The sequence below is a fragment of the Orcinus orca genome, chromosome 10 (genome assembly GCF_937001465.1).
Source record: "Orcinus orca chromosome 10, mOrcOrc1.1, whole genome shotgun sequence".
NCBI classification, from domain to species: domain Eukaryota; kingdom Metazoa; phylum Chordata; class Mammalia; order Artiodactyla; family Delphinidae; genus Orcinus; species Orcinus orca.
In genome coordinates, this window is record NC_064568.1 from 82,888,450 (window position 1) to 82,911,185 (window position 22,736).

The 22,736-nt window shown below is 53.1% G+C and overlaps 3 protein-coding genes across 5 annotated transcripts; 2 read left to right on the forward strand and 1 right to left on the reverse strand.

The window, feature by feature from the left end:
* Positions 1–290: 290 nt before the first annotated feature.
* TCF19 (transcription factor 19) lies at positions 291–4,075 on the reverse strand. 3 transcript variants are annotated; one of them, XM_033417916.2, is made up of 5 exons: positions 3,937–4,075; positions 2,952–3,515; positions 1,349–1,904; positions 1,057–1,087; positions 291–736 (listed from the first exon to the last, which is right to left on the reverse strand). In XM_033417916.2, the coding sequence occupies exons 2-5, from the start codon at positions 3,187–3,189 to the stop codon at positions 656–658; spliced, it is 906 nt and encodes a 301-aa protein (XP_033273807.1). In that variant the 5' UTR covers positions 3,190–3,515; positions 3,937–4,075; the 3' UTR covers positions 291–655. The 3 variants fall into 3 exon arrangements, with proteins under 3 accessions (XP_033273807.1, XP_004286671.1, XP_033273806.1); XM_004286623.3 differs by having other exon boundaries at positions 291–1,087; XM_033417915.2 differs by lacking the exon at positions 3,937–4,075 and adding an exon at positions 3,836–3,918 and having other exon boundaries at positions 291–1,087.
* Positions 4,076–4,909: 834 nt separating this feature from the next.
* CCHCR1 (coiled-coil alpha-helical rod protein 1) lies at positions 4,910–18,092 on the forward strand. The gene is made up of 18 exons (XM_012539407.3): positions 4,910–5,234; positions 5,533–5,599; positions 5,678–5,891; positions 7,647–7,950; positions 10,414–10,577; positions 10,694–10,829; positions 11,027–11,137; positions 11,351–11,500; positions 11,951–12,061; positions 12,273–12,379; positions 15,230–15,342; positions 15,511–15,556; positions 15,716–15,852; positions 15,981–16,169; positions 16,267–16,368; positions 17,194–17,345; positions 17,444–17,615; positions 17,832–18,092. The coding sequence occupies exons 1-18, from the start codon at positions 5,019–5,021 to the stop codon at positions 17,939–17,941; spliced, it is 2,601 nt and encodes an 866-aa protein (XP_012394861.1). The 5' UTR covers positions 4,910–5,018; the 3' UTR covers positions 17,942–18,092.
* PSORS1C2 (psoriasis susceptibility 1 candidate 2) lies at positions 17,487–21,674 on the forward strand. Its single transcript, XM_033417994.2, is given in 5 exon segments — positions 17,487–17,615; positions 20,160–20,278; positions 20,915–21,015; positions 21,017–21,196; positions 21,198–21,674. Coding segments are annotated over 5 exon segments (555 nt in total). The 5' UTR covers positions 17,487–17,592; the 3' UTR covers positions 21,330–21,674.
* The last annotated feature ends 1,062 nt before the right edge of the window (positions 21,675–22,736 follow it).

Consider the following 22,736-nt stretch of genomic DNA (forward strand, 5'->3'; position numbering starts at 1 on the left):
CCCGGGCCGCCCCGCATTGGGAGCTCGGAGTCTAACCCACTGGACCATCAGGGAAGTCCCGGATCTGTTTTCTTTTAAACTAGAAACTGTAATTACCTGGATTCCTTTTTTCCTGTCTTTCCACCTCCAGCTTACCTCATATATTTGTACCTTTTCAGCGAGCAGGTTTGTATTTCTCTGCCTTGTCTGCTCATCTCCTCCCCTAAGAATCTGAATTAGTTTTCCAGACATTACCACTCCATTCTCTCAAGAATTGGAAAGCAAGGAGTATCAGACCCACAAAGAGTAAGTACCTTGGAGTATATGAAGCTGCTCATTCTTTATTTGGAAACGGAAGCAAAGCTCTGAAAAGTCAGGTCACAGTCATGGGGATCAGCGGCAGGACTGCCCACAATGTAAGGGAGTTTGGGGGCTGTGCCCTAGGTTTTCCCAGAGATGCCTTAGGCGATGCCATCAAGAACATTTAGAACTTGCTTGTTCAAGTCTGAGGCTTATAACTTCCCAGGCATGACCTCTGCAATTGATGGGTTCTCTTGACCAGACATTCTAGTGTCCATGACAACAAGGACCTACAGCTTGTGACAAGCGGGAATTTCCAGCTCACTGGCAACTTCCTGGAGGCAGCAATATCTTTGGCAGGAAGCCATCTCTTCTGTTACCTTGGCCATGAGGGCCCGCTCCAGGCCTTGAACTGATAATCCATAGGAATGGCCCCATCCCCTGTAGTTATTCCCTCCTAGAGAGGCAAGGGAAGAAGAGGGCATCTCTTAGGACCCATTGGCACCCCAGTGTCCACCCATGTCCTGGAGGTGCCAGCTCTGTCCTCTGGTGCTTTGGTGGTGGGCCTTAGGTCTGGATGCCTACACGACAGCCTGGGCACTGGAAGTCGGCCTCCCTGGCAGCCTGGATGCTGCAACCAACACAGGCCACATGGAACCAGATGTCACAACCATCACACTGAACCCAGGCTACTGTCTCTTCTTGGGGTAGGCAGCAACAAGGGGCTGCACAGTGCTCCCCGCCCCCAACTGCAGGGGGAGCCCTGGGGTTGCTCACTGGGTGTTTCCGATGACGCCCACGTCGATTTCTGAAGAAAGTGACACAAAAACCAGGGTCACTGGAAACCTGCAGAAGCCTAGAACTTTCCCCTGGATAACTGCAGAGTGAACCTATATAGATTCACTAGACTAAAGGTGAATCTGGTTAGAAGAACTAACCCAGGTCTTGTCATTCCAACCTCTGTTCCATCTCCCATCCCCATCCCCCAAGCAGAGAGCTACCTCCCAGCCTAGGGCTCTAAAAGAATCCAAAGGCAGAGAAATAACGACACAAAGTTCTCTCCACTTACCCACTGGGTGTCGGTGGGGTTTTCTCTACACGGAGTTTCTTCCTGGGCTCCATAAGGACTGGTGGGGGGCTCTTGGGAGCCTCTCTCTCATCATCCAGTTCCGCCAGCACGCGGTGAGCTGATTTCCTCCGGTTTCTTGGGGGTGGGACAGAAGGGGTTGTCCCCACTTCCCCAGCTGGAGTGGGAACAGGCAGGCTCTGTGGCCCACCCCCACTCCGTGAGAAGGTGAGGGGCTGGGAGTGGAGCTTGCTGAGGCTGCCAATGGAGTTGAGGATCAGCGTGGCTTTGGGGGCAGGGGAGAGGGTGCTGAGGGGGCGCTGTGGAGCCCCCTGGGAGGGCAGCATGGGCCGGAAACCAACCCCGGTTCCCTCTTCTCCCCTAGACCGTGGGGTAGTAATGGCAGCAAAATCTTGAGGTTTGACTCGGACTTGCTGAAACAAGTAGAACTCTGAGGGGCTGGTTTCTGGGGGCCCTTCAGGGCCAAAGGTCAGAAGGTCACCATCACTCAACTCCAGCCTGTGACCCCTTGGGAGTCGGACATTATTGACCAAAGTCCCTGTTGATTGTGGGGCACCAGACAAATACAGAGAACGACAAAAACAAATGACAGGTCAGAAGTGGAGAAATCTGGTCCTGTCTGGTTTTCTGGGGAACATGAGGAAGAACATGACACCTGTCATCAAATTCTCACATTCTAAATCTCTCAGCAGGTGACATCAGATATGAAACTCCTTGTGAGTTGGGAATGAGTTTATTTTTCTTATGCCCTCTCCCAGGGCACATGGAGGGAATGAACTCCTTCCCTCAATTCACTGAGGTCCAATTCTCAGAGATGCCCACTTTCACTCAGTTCCAACTTAGTACTAATCAGCATAGCTCAGATTGGGTTCAAATCCAAGCTCCACCACTTACCAGTCATGTGACCCTGGACAAGTTAGCTTCTTTATGCCTCATTTTCCTTGTCTGTAAAGTGGGGTATTTGTGCTCACCTACATTTAATGCCCTTAAAATGTTCTTGTCTCATAATAGTAAGCACTAAATGAATGTTGGCCACTATATCCAATCCCCACAGCACTCCCCAAAAACGGACCTTACAAAGATTTACATTCTACCTAAGAGGAAACTAAGATCTAAAAAGGTGAAGTGACAGGCCTGAGTGATACTGCCAGGTGCCAGTAGCAGCACTGAGATGGGAACCCAGGCCTTCTGAGGCTGACTTAACTGCCTCCAAGTCAGGGAGTAAGACACATGTCCAGATCATTAAGACATAATTCAACATATAACTGCCCTAAGCCAAGGACAAGGTGCCTAAACAAATCTGGAAACTTAAGTCAAGTCTGAGCTTGTCCCCCAGTGGCCCCAGAACAACCCCACTGGTACTGCAGGCCCTGGATCTACCTCCCAGCCCCTCTAAGAGCTAAACAGGGTCAGCCCCACAATATCTGACACTGCACATTTCTGGTGGGAAGACAGGTCTGGATGACAACCATCCATCCAAACTGATGGCGAGTTTGGGAGGCAGGCAGAGTCCCTGTGGAGACTCGGTCATTCCAGCCCAGAACTGCAACTGCCCAGGCATAAGGCTGCTCTGCTCACTCCTCACCTTGGCTGCTATGGTTCTCCAGGCTGACACTCCAGTTGTCACCCCGGCGTTCAGCATGCAGCTCCGCATGGACTCCAGAGATGAAGCCGGGCTCCTGCTGGGGCCGCAGGGCCACATCACAGAGATCGGCCCTGCAGCCCAAGCGGTAGGTGCAGCCAGCCCCACTTGGGGGGTGGAAGGTGTAGAGATCGCCACCCTTGCCGCCCCCTATGCGCAGCAGCTGGAAGCAAGGCAGCATGGGCGGTGCCCCCTCCAAACCACCTCTTCCACTTTAGGAATCCATCACCTTTCCCACTCACTGGGCCATGCACATCTGGCCTAAGTTCACTTTCCGTCTGATGCAAACTTGAGCTGTCCTCTGTGCAATTTCAACTTTGAGCACACTCCCTGAGTAGGGCAAATTCAGAGTGCAAGGAGCCTAGGACGCGATGCAAAATTGTCTGTCAGCAGCTTTGCAACTGAAAAGTTTGGTGAAGGTCCCAGTGTAGTGCAAAAATGAAGGCGTCTTGTGGTACGAAGCTGAATCGAATCCTCAGGCTGCTAAGTATTCCAGGAGCCTTCGATCTGTGCAAGGCAACAATACATTAGGCAGCTTCTAGGGAAATTCGAACTGTAGGTGTGGGGGTGAGGGTAGGGACTGCTTCTGTGTGATATTAACTTGTCACCTCTGTAATTTGGAGAAGAGAAGCTTCTTCCTGTAAAACCTGCTGATCCAAATAGAGTAACCCACCTGCTAGCCCACGCCTCACTCTTCTGGCCAATCCCTCACTCAAAACTAGTTGGCTTGAACCCCAGTGGGAAGTGTATCCACTGTCACCCCTCAAAAGGCAGTGCAAACGGGTCTCTAACGTTCTCCAGTAAAGTGGATCTAAACCCTTGCTTACCGACTCCTCCGGTGGGATAAAAACAGAAGTAAGGGCTCCCGGGATGATGCAAGGCAAACCCAGCCTTTTCCCTCCCCGCCCCAGCCCAGGTTCGTATCTACCGCGCGGTGCAGTCTCGGAATGGTCCCCTCTCCAGGCAGTGCCAGCTCGGCCGGGGTTGGTGCTCCTGCGGCTGTTTGACAGCGAGGAAACCAGGGCCAGGAGGGGCGCGGCCTCCGCGCGCGGGCAGCGCCGACCCCGCCTTCGGAATTCCCGGGTCCGAACCTCCCGCCGAGCGAGCCCGCCCCCCTTGCCGTTTCTTATTGGCCATTTCGTTTGCCCTCCTCCTTTCCATTGGGCGACGAGCTGGGAGAGTCCCCGATCTCCCGCCTTCCGCTTTTTCTGATTAGTTCACAAGTTTTCCCGGGTTCCCGGAGTTGGGCGGAGCTGCCAGGGCTCGGAGGTGCCCCCAACGCCTTAATTGGGCCAGGCTTTAGACACTACTGCGCCTGCGTGCACCTCTTCTCCTCCTTCCGGGGTGGTAGCCTTGTAGGTTTTAGAGCGTCCCGCCAACCTGCCCGCTTTGCGCAGGCGCTGTCAGGGGTCGAGGCCGCGCCCGGGAGCTAGGTATAGGGGGTGTGGCCAAAGGGCTGGTGGGGGGGGGTCTCTCGCGCCGGGTAAGGGGCCTTCGGGAGGAGTCGGTTGGGGGCGGGAAGGGGCTGAGAGGGGGTACGGGGGTGGGTTCAGGGATCCATAGGGTGGAGGGGTGCAAGGGCAGGGTAAAGGAACAAATGAGGTGGTCCGAACAGCCTTAGAGCTCAGCGTCCAGCAGGGCGAAGACTCATATCTGGGGGAGAGGAGGAAGGGAGAGCAGGCTATTGGAAGATGAGAGAGTGAGGGGCCAGAATAATTTCTTCAGGATGAAAGCAAATTAGGTTGTAGGGAGGGATAGGAATCCCAGATTGGGGGAAAAATAGATGAATTCGGGTGGCAGGGTGGGGAGATCTTAAAGACCCCTCTCTCTGCTCTAGGACTCTGGAGAGGTGGGTGGGCGACAGGGATGGAAGCTGAGGAGGCAATAGAGAGAAACTGAGAGGAAGGTTGCTGGAAGGGTTTGGATGCGACGTCAGGAAGCTGGCTTTTCTGCCAAGGGGTCTAGGCCGCCTGGATTCCCCGGGGGTCCTGGGTAGGCGTCCTGCCCTACATGTGGCCACATTCATCAGGGGCCAGGCATTGGGCCAGTGCTTTGATAGGGAAGGACCCAGGAGTCATGGCTTGGTGGTGTCTGGATGGGCTTCCCCAAGGCCTTGGTGAGCCATGGAGAGAACTCTGGAGATTGGGCTCACAGCCTCTGTACTGCATACGTCCTTTCTCACCTCCGTCCGGGGAAGGCAGAGACTGTAGAAACTTAAGGAGGACGGTAAAGGCACTGTCCAGAATTCTAAAAGTATGAGTAAAACCAGAGCCTCTCTCAGCCTGTCTCAGTAAATTCTCTCCATCTCATGGCTGTTGCCACAGTCCTATCAGGAACCAGATTGAGACAAGCAAGTGATCTTCGGGCATTTCCTACTTCTTTTGGGAAGTAGGATAAGAGGAGCTAAGAGTCAGATGGACCTGGCTGTTATTTAAGGATTATGACTTTGTTATTGTAGGGGCTCTCTCTTTGGAAGGTGGCCTGAAAATTGAATTGGAGTGTCCTTGTTTCTCCTATTGTCCAGGGGAGCATAGATGGCTGGACACAGACTCTAGAGACTTCAAATAATGTGGAAATGTTTCGACCTTCAGGTCAGTGGGACCTGACAAGGGGGCTGGTGATTATGTCTCCCTGGGAAACTGACCATCTTTGTCCTTATGATTCTTCAGGTTCCACTGGGCTGATTCCCCCATCCCACTTCCAAGTTCGGCCCCTTCCAACTCTGCCAAGAATGGCTCCCAGGTGGGTCTCAGACATTCCCCTGGTTCAGCCCCCAGCCCATCAAGATGTCTTAGAGAGGCGGCCAGATAACCAGAGACCTCAAGTGACCATGTGGGGACAGGAAGTTTCTGGCAAAGGGCAGGAGCCAGGGTGGAGAGGCAGGTACAGATCTAATGTTGCTGTTTTCTTGGGCTTGCTTGCCAGTGGTGCTTCTTCCCTGAAATAGATTCCTTACCCTATTTCAGCCCTTAGTTCCATAATTTATTCATTTTTATATAAGCAGTTGTTGTTGCCTACAATGCATAAATAATAGCGTGTGCTAGATGCTAGGGACAAGGATAACAAAAATAAGTAAGAGAGATCCTGATATCAAGGAATTTTATTTTATTTTTGATAATTTTTTTTTAGCGAATTTATCTATTTATTTATTTTGTTTTTGACTGTGTTGGCCTTTGTTGTTGCGCACAGGCTTTCTCTAGTTGCAGTGAATGGGGGCTACTCTTTGTCACGGTGTGTGGGCTTCTCATTGCAGTGGCTTCTCTTGCGGAGCACGGGCTGTAGGTGCGCGGGCTCAGTAGTTGTGGCTCGTGGGCTCTAGAGCGCAGGCTCAGTAGTTGTGGCACACGGGCTTAGTTGCTCCGCGGCATGTGGGATCTTCCTGGAGCAGGGCTCGAACCCACGTCCCCTGCCTTAGCAGGTGGATTCTTAACCACTGCGCCACTAGGGAAGCCCCTATCAAAGAATTTTAAATCCTAAAGGAAGAGATAGGTTGACCCACGGCTGATTGTATTAAGTGTAGTATAAGGCAGGCTGAAGAAGTACGGGCTGGGAGTACAGACCGTGTGCTGTGGTAGTATAGATTCATTCTGATGGAGCTGACCATGCCATCGTCAATTTGTTGTCTGTGAAAGTTCTTATTCTTGTTGTTTCATGTGTGTCTTTTCCCAAATGTACTGGAACATCATCCTGCCATTTTGTTCTTGAGTGGATAGCATGTGAGTCTACCTTGGACCCCATCAAGGGGAAAGGAGCATAATGACGAAAGGGGAGCATTGGAGTGAGTGTCAGGAGACAGAGACTCTTTGTGACTAATTTGGCTACCAGCTAGGGGTCCTTTGGCCAGTCACCTCATTTCTCTAGGCTACAGATCTCTGCCACTTAAAAAAGGTGTTGGGGAATTCCCTGGCGGTCGAGTGGTTAGGACTCTGCTTTCACTGCCAAGGGCACAGGTTCAGCCCCTGGTCAGGGAGCTAAGATCCTGCAAGCTGCATGGTGTGGCCAAAAAAAATTAAAATTAAAAAAAAGAAAATGCTGTGGTTCTGGGCCTCAGTGAGGGAGCTGTGTCAAGAGCCATGTTATAAGCTGGTTTCAACTTTATGTGACGCCAGTAGACTGTGCTCTCCAACGGTTGGGACTATGCAATTTATTGAGGTACTGCACTCTCAGACTTCTCATGTGGTGTACCTAACACTCAGTAAATGATTTTAACTAGTGCCTGGACTCACCATATTGATACTCGTTGCCATGACCTCTCTCTCCACCTCCATCAAACTTTTCCTTGCCCTTAAATCCGAATTCAGAAATCTCTGAGTGTCCTTCCAGCTTCTCCAGTTCAGAACGTGTGGCCTAACGATGTGCACATCTGATGTTGAACACATCTGCCTGTATATTGTCCTCGAGAGAGGTCATGTTCCATGAACTCAGCCTTTAGGTCCTGTGGGCCCAGATATGCTTAGTAGGACTGTTGTCAATGATGATGGTGACGGAAGTGCAGAGATTCCCATGGCCCAGCTTCATCCCCTGCCATCTCCCCATATGGGAGCAGAGGGATCCTCTGCTCCTCCTGTCTCCATTTATGCCTTGGCCACCCTCCCAGCACCAGAGACAGGTCTCACCTGTGCTAACCTGTCTTTGAAGGTCCGTGGAGCTGGCGGGGTCGCAGGCCCTGAGCCAGCAGGCTGAGCTGATCTCTCGGCAGCTGCGAGAGCTGCGGCGGCTCGAGGAGGAGGTCCGGGTGCTGCGGGAGACCTCGCTGCAGCAGAAGATGAGGCTGGAGGCCCAGGCCGTGGAGCTGGAGGCACTGGCACGGGCAGAGAAGGCTGGCCGTGCTGAGGCCGAGGGCCTGCGTGCTGCCCTGGCTGGGGCCGAGGTTGTCCGGAAGAACCTGGAAGAAGGGAGCCAGCGGGAGCTGGAGGACGTTCGGAGGCTGCACCAAGAGCAGGTGAATGTGGGCCTGGTAAGGGTTCAGCTGCACAGTGGTGAGCTGGGCAGGAGCTCCCCAGCAAAGAGCAGGCGTTGCAGAAAAGGGTGATGGATGTTTGCTGAAGGTGAAAGAAACAGGTGACCTGGAAAGAGGGAGAACTTGGATGTGTTGGTCTTATTCAGATTGCCCTTTTCCGCCAGGACTCAGGAGACCTCCCACCACTTGAAGCCCTCTTCCTCTTCCAGTAGGAAGTAGTTTGTCTTTCTACTTTACTCCAGGTACCCAGTTCATCTGGGAACACTGTGGGAGGGAGAGTGAGGGAGGTGGGAGTGGGGTCCTAAGGTGGACTGGGAAGGGGCGATTATGCAGTCAGCAAGCATTTATCCGTGCTTACTCTTTGCCATCCCTGAGACAAGAGCCTGGACACTGGGGTGAGCAAATCAGACAACTGTCTGCCCTTGTGGGTGGAGCTGACAGCCTAGTGGGGGATACACACATTCAATGCGTAATTTAATTCTAATTAATTAATTGCAATTGGGAAAAGAGCCATGAAGGAGAAGGACAAAGGAGCCCTGACTGGTCTGGGGGTTTGGGAAGGCCACCCTAACCAGTTGACGTGTTAGGAAATGAAACCATAAAGATATTGGAAGAAAATATGGGTGAATTCCTTTATAACCTGGGAATGGGGAAACCTTTCTACCTGTGAATCAAAATCCAGAGCCATTAAAGAAAAGATTGATATATTGACTTTATAATACCAAACTTAGGAATGACAAAATAAAAGTAAAATTAAAGGGTGATAAACTATAGAAGAATATTTCCAGGTCATATCACAAGAAAAAGCTAATATCCCTACTATATAACGTGTGCCTAGAAATCAAGAAGAGAAAGACAGCAGTCCAGGCAGAAAATGGACAGAGGAGATCATTCAAAGAAAAATATAAAGAGCCTTTAGTTTCATGAAAGATGCTTAATGATAAGAAGTTGACATTTGTGTTAAATAGGAATTGGCGGTGCCGCAGTGGTTGGGAGTCCGTCTGCCAGTGCAGGGGACATGGGTTTGAGCCCTGGTCTGGGAGGATCCCACATGCCGCGGAGCAGCTGGGCCCATGCGCCACAGCTACTGAGCCTTCGCTCTGGAGCCCGCGAGCCACAACTGCTGAGGCCCATGTGCCTAGAGTCCATGCTCTGCAGTGGGAGGGGCCACCGCAATGAGAGGCCCGTGTGCGGTGGCGAGGAGTGGCCCCCGCTGGCCGCAGCTGGAGGGGACCCGTACACGGCAACGAAGACCCAATACAGCTATAAATAAATAAATAAATAAATAGGTGTTGGCTGGTGGGCAGGCATGTGGGGAGGTGATGGGGGCTGGTGTGACACTTGGCTGCAAGTAGATGTGAACGGAAGGAGGCCAGAGGGGCCTGAGTGCAGGCGATGAGAGGGGCTCTGGGTGTTGGGGTGGAGTGTGAGGCCTTGGGCCTGTTCAACTTTATACTTTACCTCAAGAGCAATGGGTAACCGCTGAAAGGTTTTAACAGGGAAATGACATGATCAGATTTATATTTTATATGTAAAAGGACCAGTTTTGTGATTCGTGTTCAAAAAGCTCACAGTGACTATGGTATAGAGATAGGGCTAGAGGCGGGCAGACCGGAAGTGAGGGCAGCCACTTCCCCTCCTTCACCAGCCGAACCGTGACTCTTTCAGCGTATCTGACACCCTTAACCACTGTTGGTGGTGCTGTGAGAAAAGGACAAGCTCCCTGCCTTCCTAGGGCTTCCTTCTGGATGGGGGGAAGCAGACAGTAAGCACGTGCAGAAGCAGGATCATTTCATAATGATAAGAAGTGCAGGAAGGGCACGAACAGGTGATAGGACAGCACAGGTGCTGGGTAAGGATTAGCGGTCTGGGGAGGCCTTCCCCACGAGGCGGCATCACTGAGATCTGAGGAGCTGGGGGAAGCCAAGCCTCCAGGTAGACTCTGAGGTGGGAAAGAGCAGACTTGTTGGGGGGACGGTGGGAGAGCACTGTGGCTGGAGCAGAGTGGGCAGTGGGAGAAACAGGACAGAGCTCAGAGAAGCAGGCAGAGGCCAAGACACGACAGGTTTCACAGGCCCAGGGAGGAAGCCGGTCTGAACGCTGTGGTAAGCCACTGGAGGCTTCTAAGACCGGTCAGGAGATGGTTGCCATTGTCCAGGCCAGAGATGAGGGTGGGTTGCCTCAGGTCGGTGGCACTGGATGTGGAGAGAAGTGACAATGTTTTGGTGGGAGACCTGACAGGAGCTGCTGGTGGGTTGGAGGGTGGTGGGGAGTGAGGCACCAAGGATGGTCTCCGTTTTGCTGTGCACAGTTGGGCGATTTCTTGGGTGCTTGTCCAAGGTCACAGAAAGTGGGAGTGAAGGGCAGGGCCAAAGCAGAGGGCGGATTTGGAAGGTCCAGGTGTGGGCGAGCTGGCCCCTGCTGAGCCCTCCCTTCTCTCCACAGCTCTCCTCCCTGACACAGGCTCACCGGGAGGCTCTTTCCAGTTTGACTAGCAAAGCTGGGGGCCTGGAGAAGTCTCTGAGTACTCTGGAAACCAGGAGGTCAGGAGAAGCCGAAGAGCTGGCTGCGGCCCAGAGGGAGGCCGAGCTGCTGCGGAAGCAGCTGAGGTGAGTGGGCGGGTGGGCGACCGAAGGGCAGTTGGTCTGGCATTCGGTGGGTTGGTGGGTGGGCTGGGTCTCCAGGGTGCCCCCCGATGGCTACCCTGTTCCCACCCCAACCCTAGCAAGACCCAAGAGGATTTGGAGGCTCAGGTGACCTTGGTTGAGAACCTAAGGAGGTACGTGGGGGAGCAGGTCCCTCCCGAGGTCCACAGTCAGATGTGGGAATCAGAGCGACAGGAGCTTCTAGAAACCGTGCAGGTGAGAGAGTGCTGGGCATGGGGTGGGACGTGAGGGCTCAGGTCCTGGGCGAGGGGGCCCTGGAGAAGAGCACAGTCCCTGGGAGAGAAGGCAGTGCTGTCAAGGGGCACACAGACTGGCCGCCGCCCGAGGGCCACTGGGAGACCTGGCAAGAGGTAGCTGTCCTCTCTCTCTCTCTCCCCCGACCCCGCCCGAAGCACCTGCGGGAGGACCGGGCCGGCCTGCACACCACCACGGAGCTGCTGCAGGTGCGCGTGCAGAGCCTCACGCACATCCTCTGCATGCAGGAGGAGGAGCTGGCCCGGAGGGTAGGCCCCTGGCCCAGGCCCCTCACCCCCGGGTGCCCCCTGTGCATGGGAGGGGTTGGGGTGCTGCTCCTAGAACCTGCCCGCGTCTTTCTTCCCCTGAACGCCTCTTCTTGCTCTGGCTCCTGATGCCTGGGCAGGACAGAAGAAGTAAAACCCACCTCCTTCCTCTGCACCCCCAGGAGCCCACACTGTCCCCACTTCCTCCACCCTCAGGTTCAGCCTTCAGACTGCCTGGAGCCCGAGTGCACCAAGAAGCGCCAGTCCCTACTGAAGCGCTGGCGGGAGAAGGTGTTTGCCCTCATGGTGCAGCTGAAGGCCCAGGAGCTGGAGCACAGAGACCGCGTGGGGCAGCTGAAGGGACAGGTCACCTGGCACCCTCCTTCTCCCCATGCTCTCCCCCAGCTCTCTGCTCCTTACAGGAGGGGTGGCATTTATTCACCAAATACTTGGGTGGTTCCCACATGCTGGCAGCACAGCCCTGAGCAAAGGCTGACAAGGACCTGCTCTCATGAGGCTTACATTTGGTGAGGTGGGCCGGCCTCCCCCAGAAGGTGACAGTGTCCAAGGATGGGTGGGTGCCACGGGCAGAGGCTGGCCACGGGTCCTGGTGGGTTGGTCACAGGGTAGTTCCTTAAGGTGTGGGCACGGGGAACATGCTTCTGGAAGGAAACCTGGACCCAGACTCCATTCTTAGGAACCCGGGCTTACTGTCTCCATGTGTGGCCTTCTTTCAGAGACCCCTGCACCTGCCCCTTCCTTCCCAGCACCTCCCCTACAGCTTTGGCTCTAGACCTGCCTCCTCTCCTCCCCCAGGTGGCCGAGCTCCAGGAAGGAGTCAAAACCCAGTGCCAGGAGCAGGCCATCCTGCAGCGCTCCCTGCAGGACAAAGCTGCAGAGGTGGAGGTAGAGCGGATGGGTGCCAAGGTCAGTGTCTGAGACGGGCAGAGGCTGAGGGAGGGCAGGGAAACCCCAGGGAGGGGGACACTTTTGTTTTGGCTGTACCACGTGGCATGCGGGATCTTAATTCCCCGAACCAGGGATCAGACCTGTGCCCCCTGCAGTGGAAGCGAGCAGTCTTAACCACTGGACCGCCAGGGAAGTCCTCAGGGGACCATCTTTACCATATCCTTCCTAGGCCCTGCAGACAGAGCTGAGCCGCACTCAGGAGGCCCGGCGCCGGGAGCAGCAGCAGACAGCCACAGCAGAAGAGCAGCTGAAGCTTGTGGCGAACGCTGTCAGCAGGTATCTGGGCTGCAGGGTGGGTGGAGTAGCATTTCTGCTTCGACAGCTTCCTGGGCATCTTGGAGTTTAAGAGCCTCAGGCAAGAGGGGCTAGAAAGCTGGCAGTGTGGAGGATGCAGGGCTGGAGGTATGTAGCCCTGTAAAATCTTTGTGTTTGTTTTTTCCTGGGGCAACCCCCCTCCATATTCACAGCAGGGTCACTTGTTATGACTCCCACCCACTGCGTGTTTGGCTGGAGATGAGGTATTACTAACTTCCTCTTGCAGTTAGTAATGGCTTGAGCTAAATAGAGCACCTAGGAGGGTCTCCACCTTCAGAACTGTTCGAGGATGGGGAATGTGGACACTTGATCTTTCTTTCTTCCCTCCTTTCTCTCTTTCTTTCTCTCTTTCTCTCTTTCTCTCTCTCTCCCTCCCTCCCTCCCTCCCTCTCTCTCTCTTTCTTTCTTTCAAATTTTGCAGGCATGCCCTGTTGAGTTGAAAAAAATTTAATCTATCTCTTTTAAAGCTGCACACCCACAGGTATACCTCTTTTTATTGTACTTTGCTTTATTAACTTCACAGATGCTGCTACAAATCGAAGGTTTGTGGCAACTCTGTGTCGAGCAAGTCTATTGGTGCCATTTTTTTCCCAACAGCATTGTTTTAAAATTAATGCTATTTTAAAATGTTTAGTTGTTTTTTCAGACGTAATGCTATTGCACACTTAATGGACTACAGTATAGCATAAACGTAACTTTTATATGCACTGGGAACCCAGAAAATTCGTGTGACTCGCTTTATTGCAGTTTCCTTCCCCCCCCTTTATTTATTTATTTGTTTATTTTTTAACATCTTTTTTGGAGTATAATTGCTTTACAATGGTGTGTTAGTTTCTGCTATATAACACAGTGAATCAGCTATACATATACATATATCCCCATATCTCTTCCCTCTTGCGTCTCCCTCCCACCCTTCCTATCCCACCCCTCTAGGTGGTCACAAAGCACGAAGCTTATCTCCCTGTGCTATGCGGCTGCTTCCCACTAGCTATCTATTTTACATTTGGTAGTATATATAGGTCCATGCCACTCTCTCACTTCATCCCAGCTTACCCTTCCCCCTCCCTGCCAGTTTCCTTTTTAATCAATTGCAAGCCTGTCTCTCATACCAACTTCCTAGGTGTTTCCTTCACAGCTGTTGTTAGATAACCTTTAGAAAGACCTCTAAGGAGAAGCACAGGTTTCTTTGCACAGGTAACAATCCCTCCTCGGCTTTGAACATGGGGACACGGAGGCGGTCTGAGGAGAGCTCTCAGCACAGCGCCTGGCTTACTGTCTGCATTCTGTAAATGTTCACTTTTACCATGAGGCTCTTGTAGATGGATCACACAACAGTTTTGGCTTAGAAAAATTGTGATGCAGGGTGGGTCCTTGCCTACCATCCCTTTCTGTTGGATTTGTACCTTGAGGACTAATTTAACCAAAAAAAAAATTTTTCATGAAAAATTTCAGGCGTGCATGGCATTAGAGAGACTAGTTATGATGAACTACTGCCCAGATTCAATCCATTGCATGTGCCTCCTACCTCCAGGAAGACAGAAAGATACAGTGTGGACAGGGTTTTACTTTGATACCAGGACTTTACTGAAATGGTCCTTGCTAATGATTTATTGCCAAAAAGTCCACGTGGCCTAAAACAACCCAAGCTCGGATTGTTGCCAGGTTTGTTAGTCTCTTGGTGGCTTGGAGATCCTGTCAGGAAAAGGCTTTCATAAGAGCCACAGTAGGTGTTGGAAGCACCCGCTCAAACAGTTTTCAGATAAAAGTGATCTCTGCTGTGCTGCTAGGGATACAGCCTTCGGCCTTTGTCGTCCGCTTGTTTTCCCCCTCGGTGCTGCATAGGCCCGCCTCCCAGGGGGCCCGTTTAGACTTCTCAACTTCCATGAGCCTCGTGGATCCTGCTTTGGGCACAGCCAGCTGATAAAGCATGTGGACCCGGCCTTTGTTGGTATCAGGGACTTGTTAGAGAGGATAACTTTGATCTCTGATACCTAATAGTGATCAAAAGGCAGACCGTGAGAAATAAGCTTAGCACATTGCTTGAAAAGATGTACAGTCATTTAATGCCTTCTTGGGGCAAACTGATGGAAGCTATGGGCTTTGTTCCATAGCAGAATGCACATAAGTTCATACACCCCAAACGTGGCACATGGCGGCAGGAGACTCCCCAAACCTGGAGACGCACCTGGAGGCCGGAGGTGCAAAAGCCTGAATCAGCGAGAGATAAGCCTGCTTTAGGGCACTTGTTTTAGCCCCCATAGAATCAATGTTACTGAACCCTTTACTTTGTGATGGCATCTGAGTCCAGATAAGGTGTGACCCCATGAACCTGATTATTGTTTTTACCGTAGGGTTGTTTTTAAAGACACTGATTGCAAGGACGCAAATGAGAAGCTTATGTAGGTTTTGGGACCAGAAATAGCTGCGCCTTTTTTTTTTTTTTTTGTCTGGGCCACACAGCATGCGGGATCTTAGTTCCCCGACCAGGGATCAAACCCACACCCCCCGCAGTGGAAGTACGGAGACTTAACCACTGGACCTCCAGGGAAGTCCCTAGCTGTGCTTTTTTTTATGAGCAACTGCATCATTTTTATTTGACAATCACTAAGGGGCTTAAGCTCTCAGTTTTCTTTCACGACTGGCAGGGCACAGAGTTGGGGCCCCTACTCGTGGCTTCAGCTTCTCTTGCCCTTGCTCTGATTTCCCCTTCCCTGCTTTCCCCGCGTACATAGCAGTACAGGATAGAGGGGATCAAGTCCTTTTGGAAATAAGTTGGGGTTGAAGGGTCATGACTTTGTGTGTCTTCTCCAGCTTTGAGACCTGGCTCCAGGGCGCTGTGGCGGAGGTGACGCGGGCCGCAGCCCGGCTGCCCGGCCTCAGCAGCCGAGTCAGCTATGCCGTCCGCAAGGTCCACACCATTCGGGGTGGGTAGGGCAACTTCCAGATGCGTCCTGCCCTTCCCGCTGCCCCACCAGCTCTCTCATCCTACACCCACCCTCCTGCCTCCTCCTTACCAGTCCAGGCATCTCCTGTTTTCCCTCTTCTCCTCCACAAACTCACCTCTCTGTTGCTCTCTGCCTTTTCTTCCCCAGGCCTGATGGCTCGAAAACTGGCCCTTGCTCAGCTGCGCCAGGAGAGGTGAAGTTTGGGCCACTTTGAGGTGGATCAGGGGCAGGAGTGGGGCTTTAAGGTGTTGGTTGCTGGGACCCAAAAAAGCGAGGATGGAGGAAGGATGGGGGCTTAGGGGTCAGGCAGCTGGGTGATTCCCCCCATCTCTGTTTCCCTTCCCTGTCTCAGCTGCCCCCGACCCCCACCGGCCACGGATATGAGCCTGGAGTTGGAGCAGCTGCGGGAGGAACGGAACCGTCTGGACACGGAACTGCAGCTGAGCGCCCACATCATCCAGCAGGAGGTGGGCCGGGCCCGGGAGCAAGGTACACCTGGTCCTCAAGTCACCGAGCTTGAGCCGGGGCCAAAGTCTGAGTCTGGGGGATGAAGAGGAAGAGGGAAGAGCTGGGGTCTAGGGTACGGAGAAGCCTGAGCGGGCACCACGCCTTCCCAGGGGAGGCGGAGCGGCAGAAGCTGAGCGAAGTGGCCCAGCAGCTGGAACAGGAGCTGCAGCGCACCCAGGAGTCCCTGGCCAGTTTGGGGCTGCAGCTGGAGGCGGCTCGCCAGGGCCAGCAGGAGAGCACGGCGGAGGCTGCCAGTCTCCGGCAGGAGCTGACCCAGCAGCAGGAGGTCTACGGGCAAGGTGTGCAGGAGGGGGCGTGGGCAGACCCGTGGTGGGGGCGGGGGTGGGAACCATGAACCAAGGCTCGCCTGACACCCCACGTGCACCTCCACCCCAGCGCTGCAGGAGAAGGTGGCCGAAGTGGAGACTCGACTGCGGGAACAGCTCTCAGAATCAGAAAGGAGACTGAACGAGGCTCGCAGGGAACACACCAAGGCCGGTGAGATTGGCTGGGGTGGACGTGGCTTTTCAGGAAGAAGGAAGTGTTGAGGCATGAGGTTATTTTAAAAACTTTATTTTTAAAGCTTTTTTGAAGTGTGCGAGTCATGAAGTTATCAAGGAAGATGAATTCTCAGGTGGTAAACACCCCTATATAGCCAGCTCAAGCAAGAGCACTTGACCAGCCCTGGATCCCCTGCAGCCCCTCCCAGTCACCCCCCTCTGCAAAGGCAGTCTGACATCTCATAGCAACGATTACCCCCAACTATTTATTGGGAAACATTTCAGACACCTGGCCAAGTTAAAAGAATCAGGTAATGGACGCTCAAATGCCTTCTCTGGTTAGAGGCAGCGGTTCCTAACCTTTGGTCACATTTCCTATCTATCTGTATATACACACATATTGATATATAAACATTTGGGGGGGAATTATTGAAAGTAGGTTGCACACATCCTGACTGTTCAGCTGCATCTCCCACAAATAGGATATTTTCCTATGTAACCTCAATACCATTGTCACACTTGAAGAAAATGAACATGAATTGCACAAAATCTGATATCCAGTCCCTATTCAGATTCCCCCTGCAGGACTCTGGGAAGCGTCAGTGATGGGGGAGGTACTTTGGGTTCGCAGATTCATAGGCTCCTAGAGCATCAGACTCCCCTCTGTACGGAAGACTGAAAGCCACAAAGTGTCAGTGGCTCACCTGAGGCACAGAGCTGGGACCCAGTGTTCCTGCCCATCCTTCCAGGCTTGTTTTCACGGTGCCTCATGGCCTCTAGGCTGCCCAACACCCGTCCCCTCTGTGGCCTGGCTTTCCCGTAGTGGTCTCCCTGCGCCAGATCCAGCGCAAAGCCACCCGGGAAAAGGAGCGGAACCAGGAGCTGCGGCGCCTGCAGGATGAGGCCCGAAAGGAGGAGGGACAGCGGCTGACCCAGCGCCTGAAGGAGCTGGAGAGAGACAAGAACCTCATGCTGGTAGGAGGCCGAGGAGGGACTCTTCTCAGGGAGCAGAGCTGTGGAAAGGGGAGGGGACTCTGCCCGGGCTTGGTGGCGTTTAACCCTCTCCTTCCCAGGCCACCTTGCAGCAAGAGGGTCTCCTCTCCCGTTACAAGCAGCAGCGACTGTTGGCAGTTCTTCCTTCCCTGTCGGATAAGGGGTTACCTGTGGAGTCCAGCCTCAGGCCCTCAGAGTCTTCAGCGCCTGCACCTCCAGCGGCGGCCCTATGCACCAAGGAGTCCATCAAAGGTAAGGGACAGATGGCGGGGGACTTCAGGCATCTCTCCTCCAGGCACTCTGCAATGCATGAGCCTTGTTCTCTGTGACCCCTGGAGGCCCACAGCCTCTCTTATTCACGCCCGCCTTGGACCAGGAGCCTTCTCCCTCATAACCCTCACATCCTGCGGCGTGACTGTGACAGCCTTCTCTTGTCCATCTCCTGTCCCTTGGGGTCTTCTTTCCCAGGATCCCTTTCTGTCCTGCTCGATGACTTGCAGGGCCTGAGTGAGGCCATTTCCAAAGAGGAAGCTATTTGTGAAGGAGACATCCAGACCTCTTCTTCTGTCTGCCTCTGAGCAGCTGCGAGGACCGAAGGGATGAGGATGGAGGAGGAGTGGGTTGGGGAGGGCGTCCAGCCCAGCTCCCTTCCCATCCAGCTGCCCTCGGGGACAGCCGCCAAGATGTTGTGAATTCTCCCGTGGCTCAATAAAGATGACTGCAGTAGGAGCCATTGTTTGGACAGTTCTCTCTGGGAATATAAGGAAATTTTCTCCCTGCAGCCTCTCTTGTCCGAGAAATATGAGAAGTGGTCCCCCACACAGCTCTTTCTCTAGACGATTCCGTTTTCGAAACCCCTTTCCTAGGCTGCCCAGGAAGTTTTTGGAGAAGCTCCAGGTTTCTTTTTATTCTCAACTTTTGTTTTAAAACTACCTCTGGAAGGTGATCAGTGCCAGGAATGAAGCAGATAAAACATTCACATGTTCGACAGGAATCACAGATCCAGGCAGCATCCTGCTCCGGGGGCCACTGTGGTGGGCTTGACGGGCGGGTCCCTGCTCCCGTGGCACTTACAGTCCGGTGGGAGAGACAGACGATGGGCAAGTACTTACATGAACAAATGAGCCGTTTCAAACAATAATAAGTGCTATGACTATGAAGAGAAGAAAGAAATGACAGTGATGTGGTAGAAACTGGCTGTGTGGGGAGGGGCGGCATTAGATGGGGGGGACAGGCAAGGCCTCTCTCCGGAGGGATGTGGTGCTGAGGCCGGGGTGAGGTGAGGCGCAGGCTGTGCAGCCCCCTGGGAGGAGCATGAGGGCGGCCACAGGCTGGGCAGGCGGGAGGCTGGAGGGAGCCCGAGGGAGGATGCTGCAGGGAGAGGCCAGGCCTGGTGGAGCTTGGATTTTACTCTAGAAAGTCCTTAGAGTACTTTTAAAACTGGGGACAGCCACACGATTTGACTTACATTTTTTTTTTTTTTTTTTGCCGTACGCGGGCCTCTCACCACTGTGGCCCCTCCCACTGCGGAGCACAGGCTCCGGACGCGCAGGCTCAGCGGCCCTGGCTCACGGGCCCAGCCTCTCCGCGGCATGTGGGATCTTCCCGGACCGGGGCACGAACCCGTGTCCCCCGCATTGGCAGGCGGACTCTCAACCACTGTGCCATCAGGGAAGCCCTTGACTTACATTTTTAAGAGATCTGTTGGCTGGCTGTGGAGGATGGGTTTGGGGTGTGGCCACGGGATGAGGAGAGAGAGGAATGAAGTCCTCAAAAGTGAGCCACGAGGGACAGTGGTGTCCCTTACTGCGGGGGAGCAGACCCGGTGGGGGACAACCCGGGGAGGAAGTGAGTTTGGACACGTTACTTCTGAGAGGCTCATGAGACGTCCAGGCAGAGGAGTCCTTGCTGAGGAAAAGTTCTAGGGGGATCTCTGAACGACTCAGACCAGACAGACTGACAACTGAAGGAGGAGGGGAGAGAAGGGGTGGGCACAGAGTTCACACCAAGGACACGGAGAGGGGCTCAAGGGGCAGTGAGGAGGATTCCAGAGGGAGGAGAAAGAGGCTGAGATGCCAGGGGGAGCTGAGGCAACTTCTTCCCGAGCCTCTGGGTGTGACTGATGGAACCAGCCCTGGGGTCGGAGAAGGAAGGAATCAGGATGTCCTCGTACTGTCTCCTTCACCTGCAGTCACCCCAGGTGGCTCCTGGATGAAATTCTCAGATGTCACTGCTTGGGAGGCCCCCTTCACGCCTGGAGAAGGCATATGCTGGGAAGTGGAAGTTCCAGGAAGGGCTGAGCCCCAAGGAGAGGGTTCACACTGGGATGGGTGGGGGAGGCTTGGTGTACTAGCTGAGAGCGTTCTAGCTGTGTCCCAGCTGTTCAAGGGAACACCCCCTGTCCTCCCCCCAATTGCCCACCCCCTGCCCGGCATCCTGCCTCTCAGCCCCTGTAATTACACTGCTTCCCCATGCGTGGTTTGCTCCCATTCCTTGGCTTCCAATGACCTTGAGGGACTAGAGGTAGAAGTCCCTGTTATTAGGGGTTGCTGCAGGGTGTGTATGAAGGAGGACATGAAAACAATGGTGGGGTGACCAAGGTCTGGGTCATCGATAAAGCCTGGGTGGCTGGGTCCTGAGCTGGGGGACTAAAGTGAGGGACACCACCAGAGGTTACACATTAGCCACGGCCTTCCAGATGGGTTTGACCAGTTAGGTTCGGATGTGATTCCTTGTGTGACTGGGCCGGTCCCTCCCCAGAGATTGGCCTCCTCTTCCCCCTCCTCCCCTATAAAGCCTCTTGGGGTCCCCAAGCACCCAGACTCAGCCGACCCCTGACTTTGGGGCCAGGAGACAGGCAAGATGCTCAACTGGAAGCTCCTGGGGATCCTGGTCCTTTGCCTGTTTTGCCGGAGGTGAGCTGGGAATAGAGGCCCGGAGTGTGATTTGGGGTGATGGGGGACAGTAAAGATGAGGCAAGGGTGAGCTGGGTGCATAGGGATAGGGAGATCCTGGGAATTCACATGAGGGGAAGAGTTAAGGGGATGGAGGTGACGCGGGAAGGTGCATTTTAGCGCAGAATAAATGTTTTGCTGGTTTGGGTGTAGCTGCATGTGGCGATTTAGATCAGCATTCAGGTGTGGGGCGAGTGTTCATCAGAGCTGAGGTCCGTGTTAAGGGCGTGGAGGTCATCGTAGAGATGGGGTCTGGGTGCCACGCGGTGCCAGGGTGTAGACAGCTTTGGGACTGCAGACACATATAGCGGCCCTGCCAGTGGGGTGTCCCAACCAGGGTTGGATGGAGCTTATGTGGGGGGAGCAGGGGATCCTGTCAGTTTAAAGTTGGTCCAGTCAGTGGTTCAGGACGGCGTTTCCTGTCATTTTAAGATCACTTGGGTATTCTGTGAACGTGTGAGAGTTACTTTTGAGTTTTGTTTGTGGGATCAGCTCAGGCTGTGGTCCATCGCAGAGAGGTGATGCTCCCTGGGTCTGTAGCTATGGGGAGAGGGGGGATCCTCACAACCTCTTATCTTTCTCCTTCCTCCTCTACAGGCATCTCAGGCAGCGGAGACCATCCATCTCCCTCATCCACAGAGCCCTCAGAGGAGGAGGGCCCCCCAACATTGCCTCAGGGCCCCCCAATCCCTGGTGACCCCCTGGCCAGGGGTACCCCCTCTCTTTGAGGACCTTCCACCTCCAGGCCCCAGCCGTCCCTGGAGAGACCTGCCTGAATCTGGAGTCTGGCCTCCTGTACCCCCTAGAACTGATCCCCCTCAACCTCCCCGGCCTGATGACCCCTGGCCAGCAGGACCCCAGCCTCCAGAAAACCCCTGGCCCACCTGCCTCTAAGGTGGGCCACGGATCTCAGGAGGAGCCAGATCTTGACCCACCCCAGGAGGAGTACAGACAATGGATCCCCCAGAGGCATCCTGGGCCTCTGCCCTCAAGCCCATCTCTACCCTTCTGATTTCCCTTGAATTCTCCCCAATTTAGCCTAACTCCTTAATTCCTTTCCTCATTCCTTCTGTTTTATTCTGAACCTGGAAGGTGTTGTTCTCAATATTTTCTGTCCCCTCTTGAGATCGGTATTTAGCCCCCTCCTCCCCCTTCTTTTTCCTCTGACAGCCAAAGTGAACACCCCTACCTCACCTTCAGTCCTCTCACCTCCCACCGCCTCTTCCCCACCCCGGGGACTCTCCGGGCAGGGCTGGCAGCACTGTGTTCTCTGCTGCTACCTGGTGGCTGCCAGCTGGGAACTACCAGGAGACCATGGTGCTTCCATGAAATGGAAAAACAAAAAACCATGTTTTCTAATTTTGACTCTAGGCTGCGTCTTTGCCAATGAGCAGGACTTTGAACATTCAGATGCCCTCATAACAGCCATGGACCTACAGAGATCTGGAAGTCATCTGAGTTCCTGTCTTGCCCATATGCATAGGGATGTGGAACTCAGCCAGTGGAGGGTTAGAAATGCAACTCTCAGAGTTACAAGGACATTCAGACCCACATTTCTCCCATTCTGGGATCCCTATTTTGGAGAACGAGAAACCAAGTTAAGTCTCTCTTTAATAGCTTATGGTTTGCATACCTCTGGCTGAACATGAAAACTCTCCCAGAGGGACGTGGGCAGGACTAAGTTGTAAGGGGATCAATTTCCAGAAGCATATGTGTCCCTTCCTAAAATGAATCTGCCTGAGAACTGTGTTCTCCTTTCCCACATGCCTCCATTAACAAGTGACCCTTCTCTCACTAGACAGAGGAAGGCCGAGCTCTCTCGCCCACCCTGAACTGAACCTGGGTGCTCTTCCTGGAGCTACCAAATGAAGTCAATGGAAAATAAAAATCAGCCCTTTCCATCTCATGAAGAGATGAATTTTTAGTAGAAGTTTACTTTTCTGTTTAATCATTGTCAATATTTGTAGTTTTGATCAATTGCATCTTTTAATAATTGTACTTATAAACCCAGGGCAGAGTAATGGTTTTTAAAATAGTCTTATGGTCACAGGAAATAAATTCCAATTTATTGATATGTACATATTTTCGTTATAGAGATATACAATAAAAGACTTTCCAGAAAGACACTAAAATACAAAAAAGGTGATACAATGCAAACAATATTTCATTAGGAACAAACTCTATAGGGAAAATGAAATGGAAAAAGGAACCAAAAAGAAAAATAAATGAGGTAAATTTGCTGACTGGCTAATGGACTTGTTCACTTATTAAAAGGGTGTTAATGAACATGAAAGGGCTATGGTGTTATATTCCATCCGCTACATTTAAAAGAGTGATGTGACTTTCTAAATATATAAGTATTTACAATTTCCCAGAAAGTGTACCCTTTGCAGTATTTAAACTGAAGATTAAAAATGTT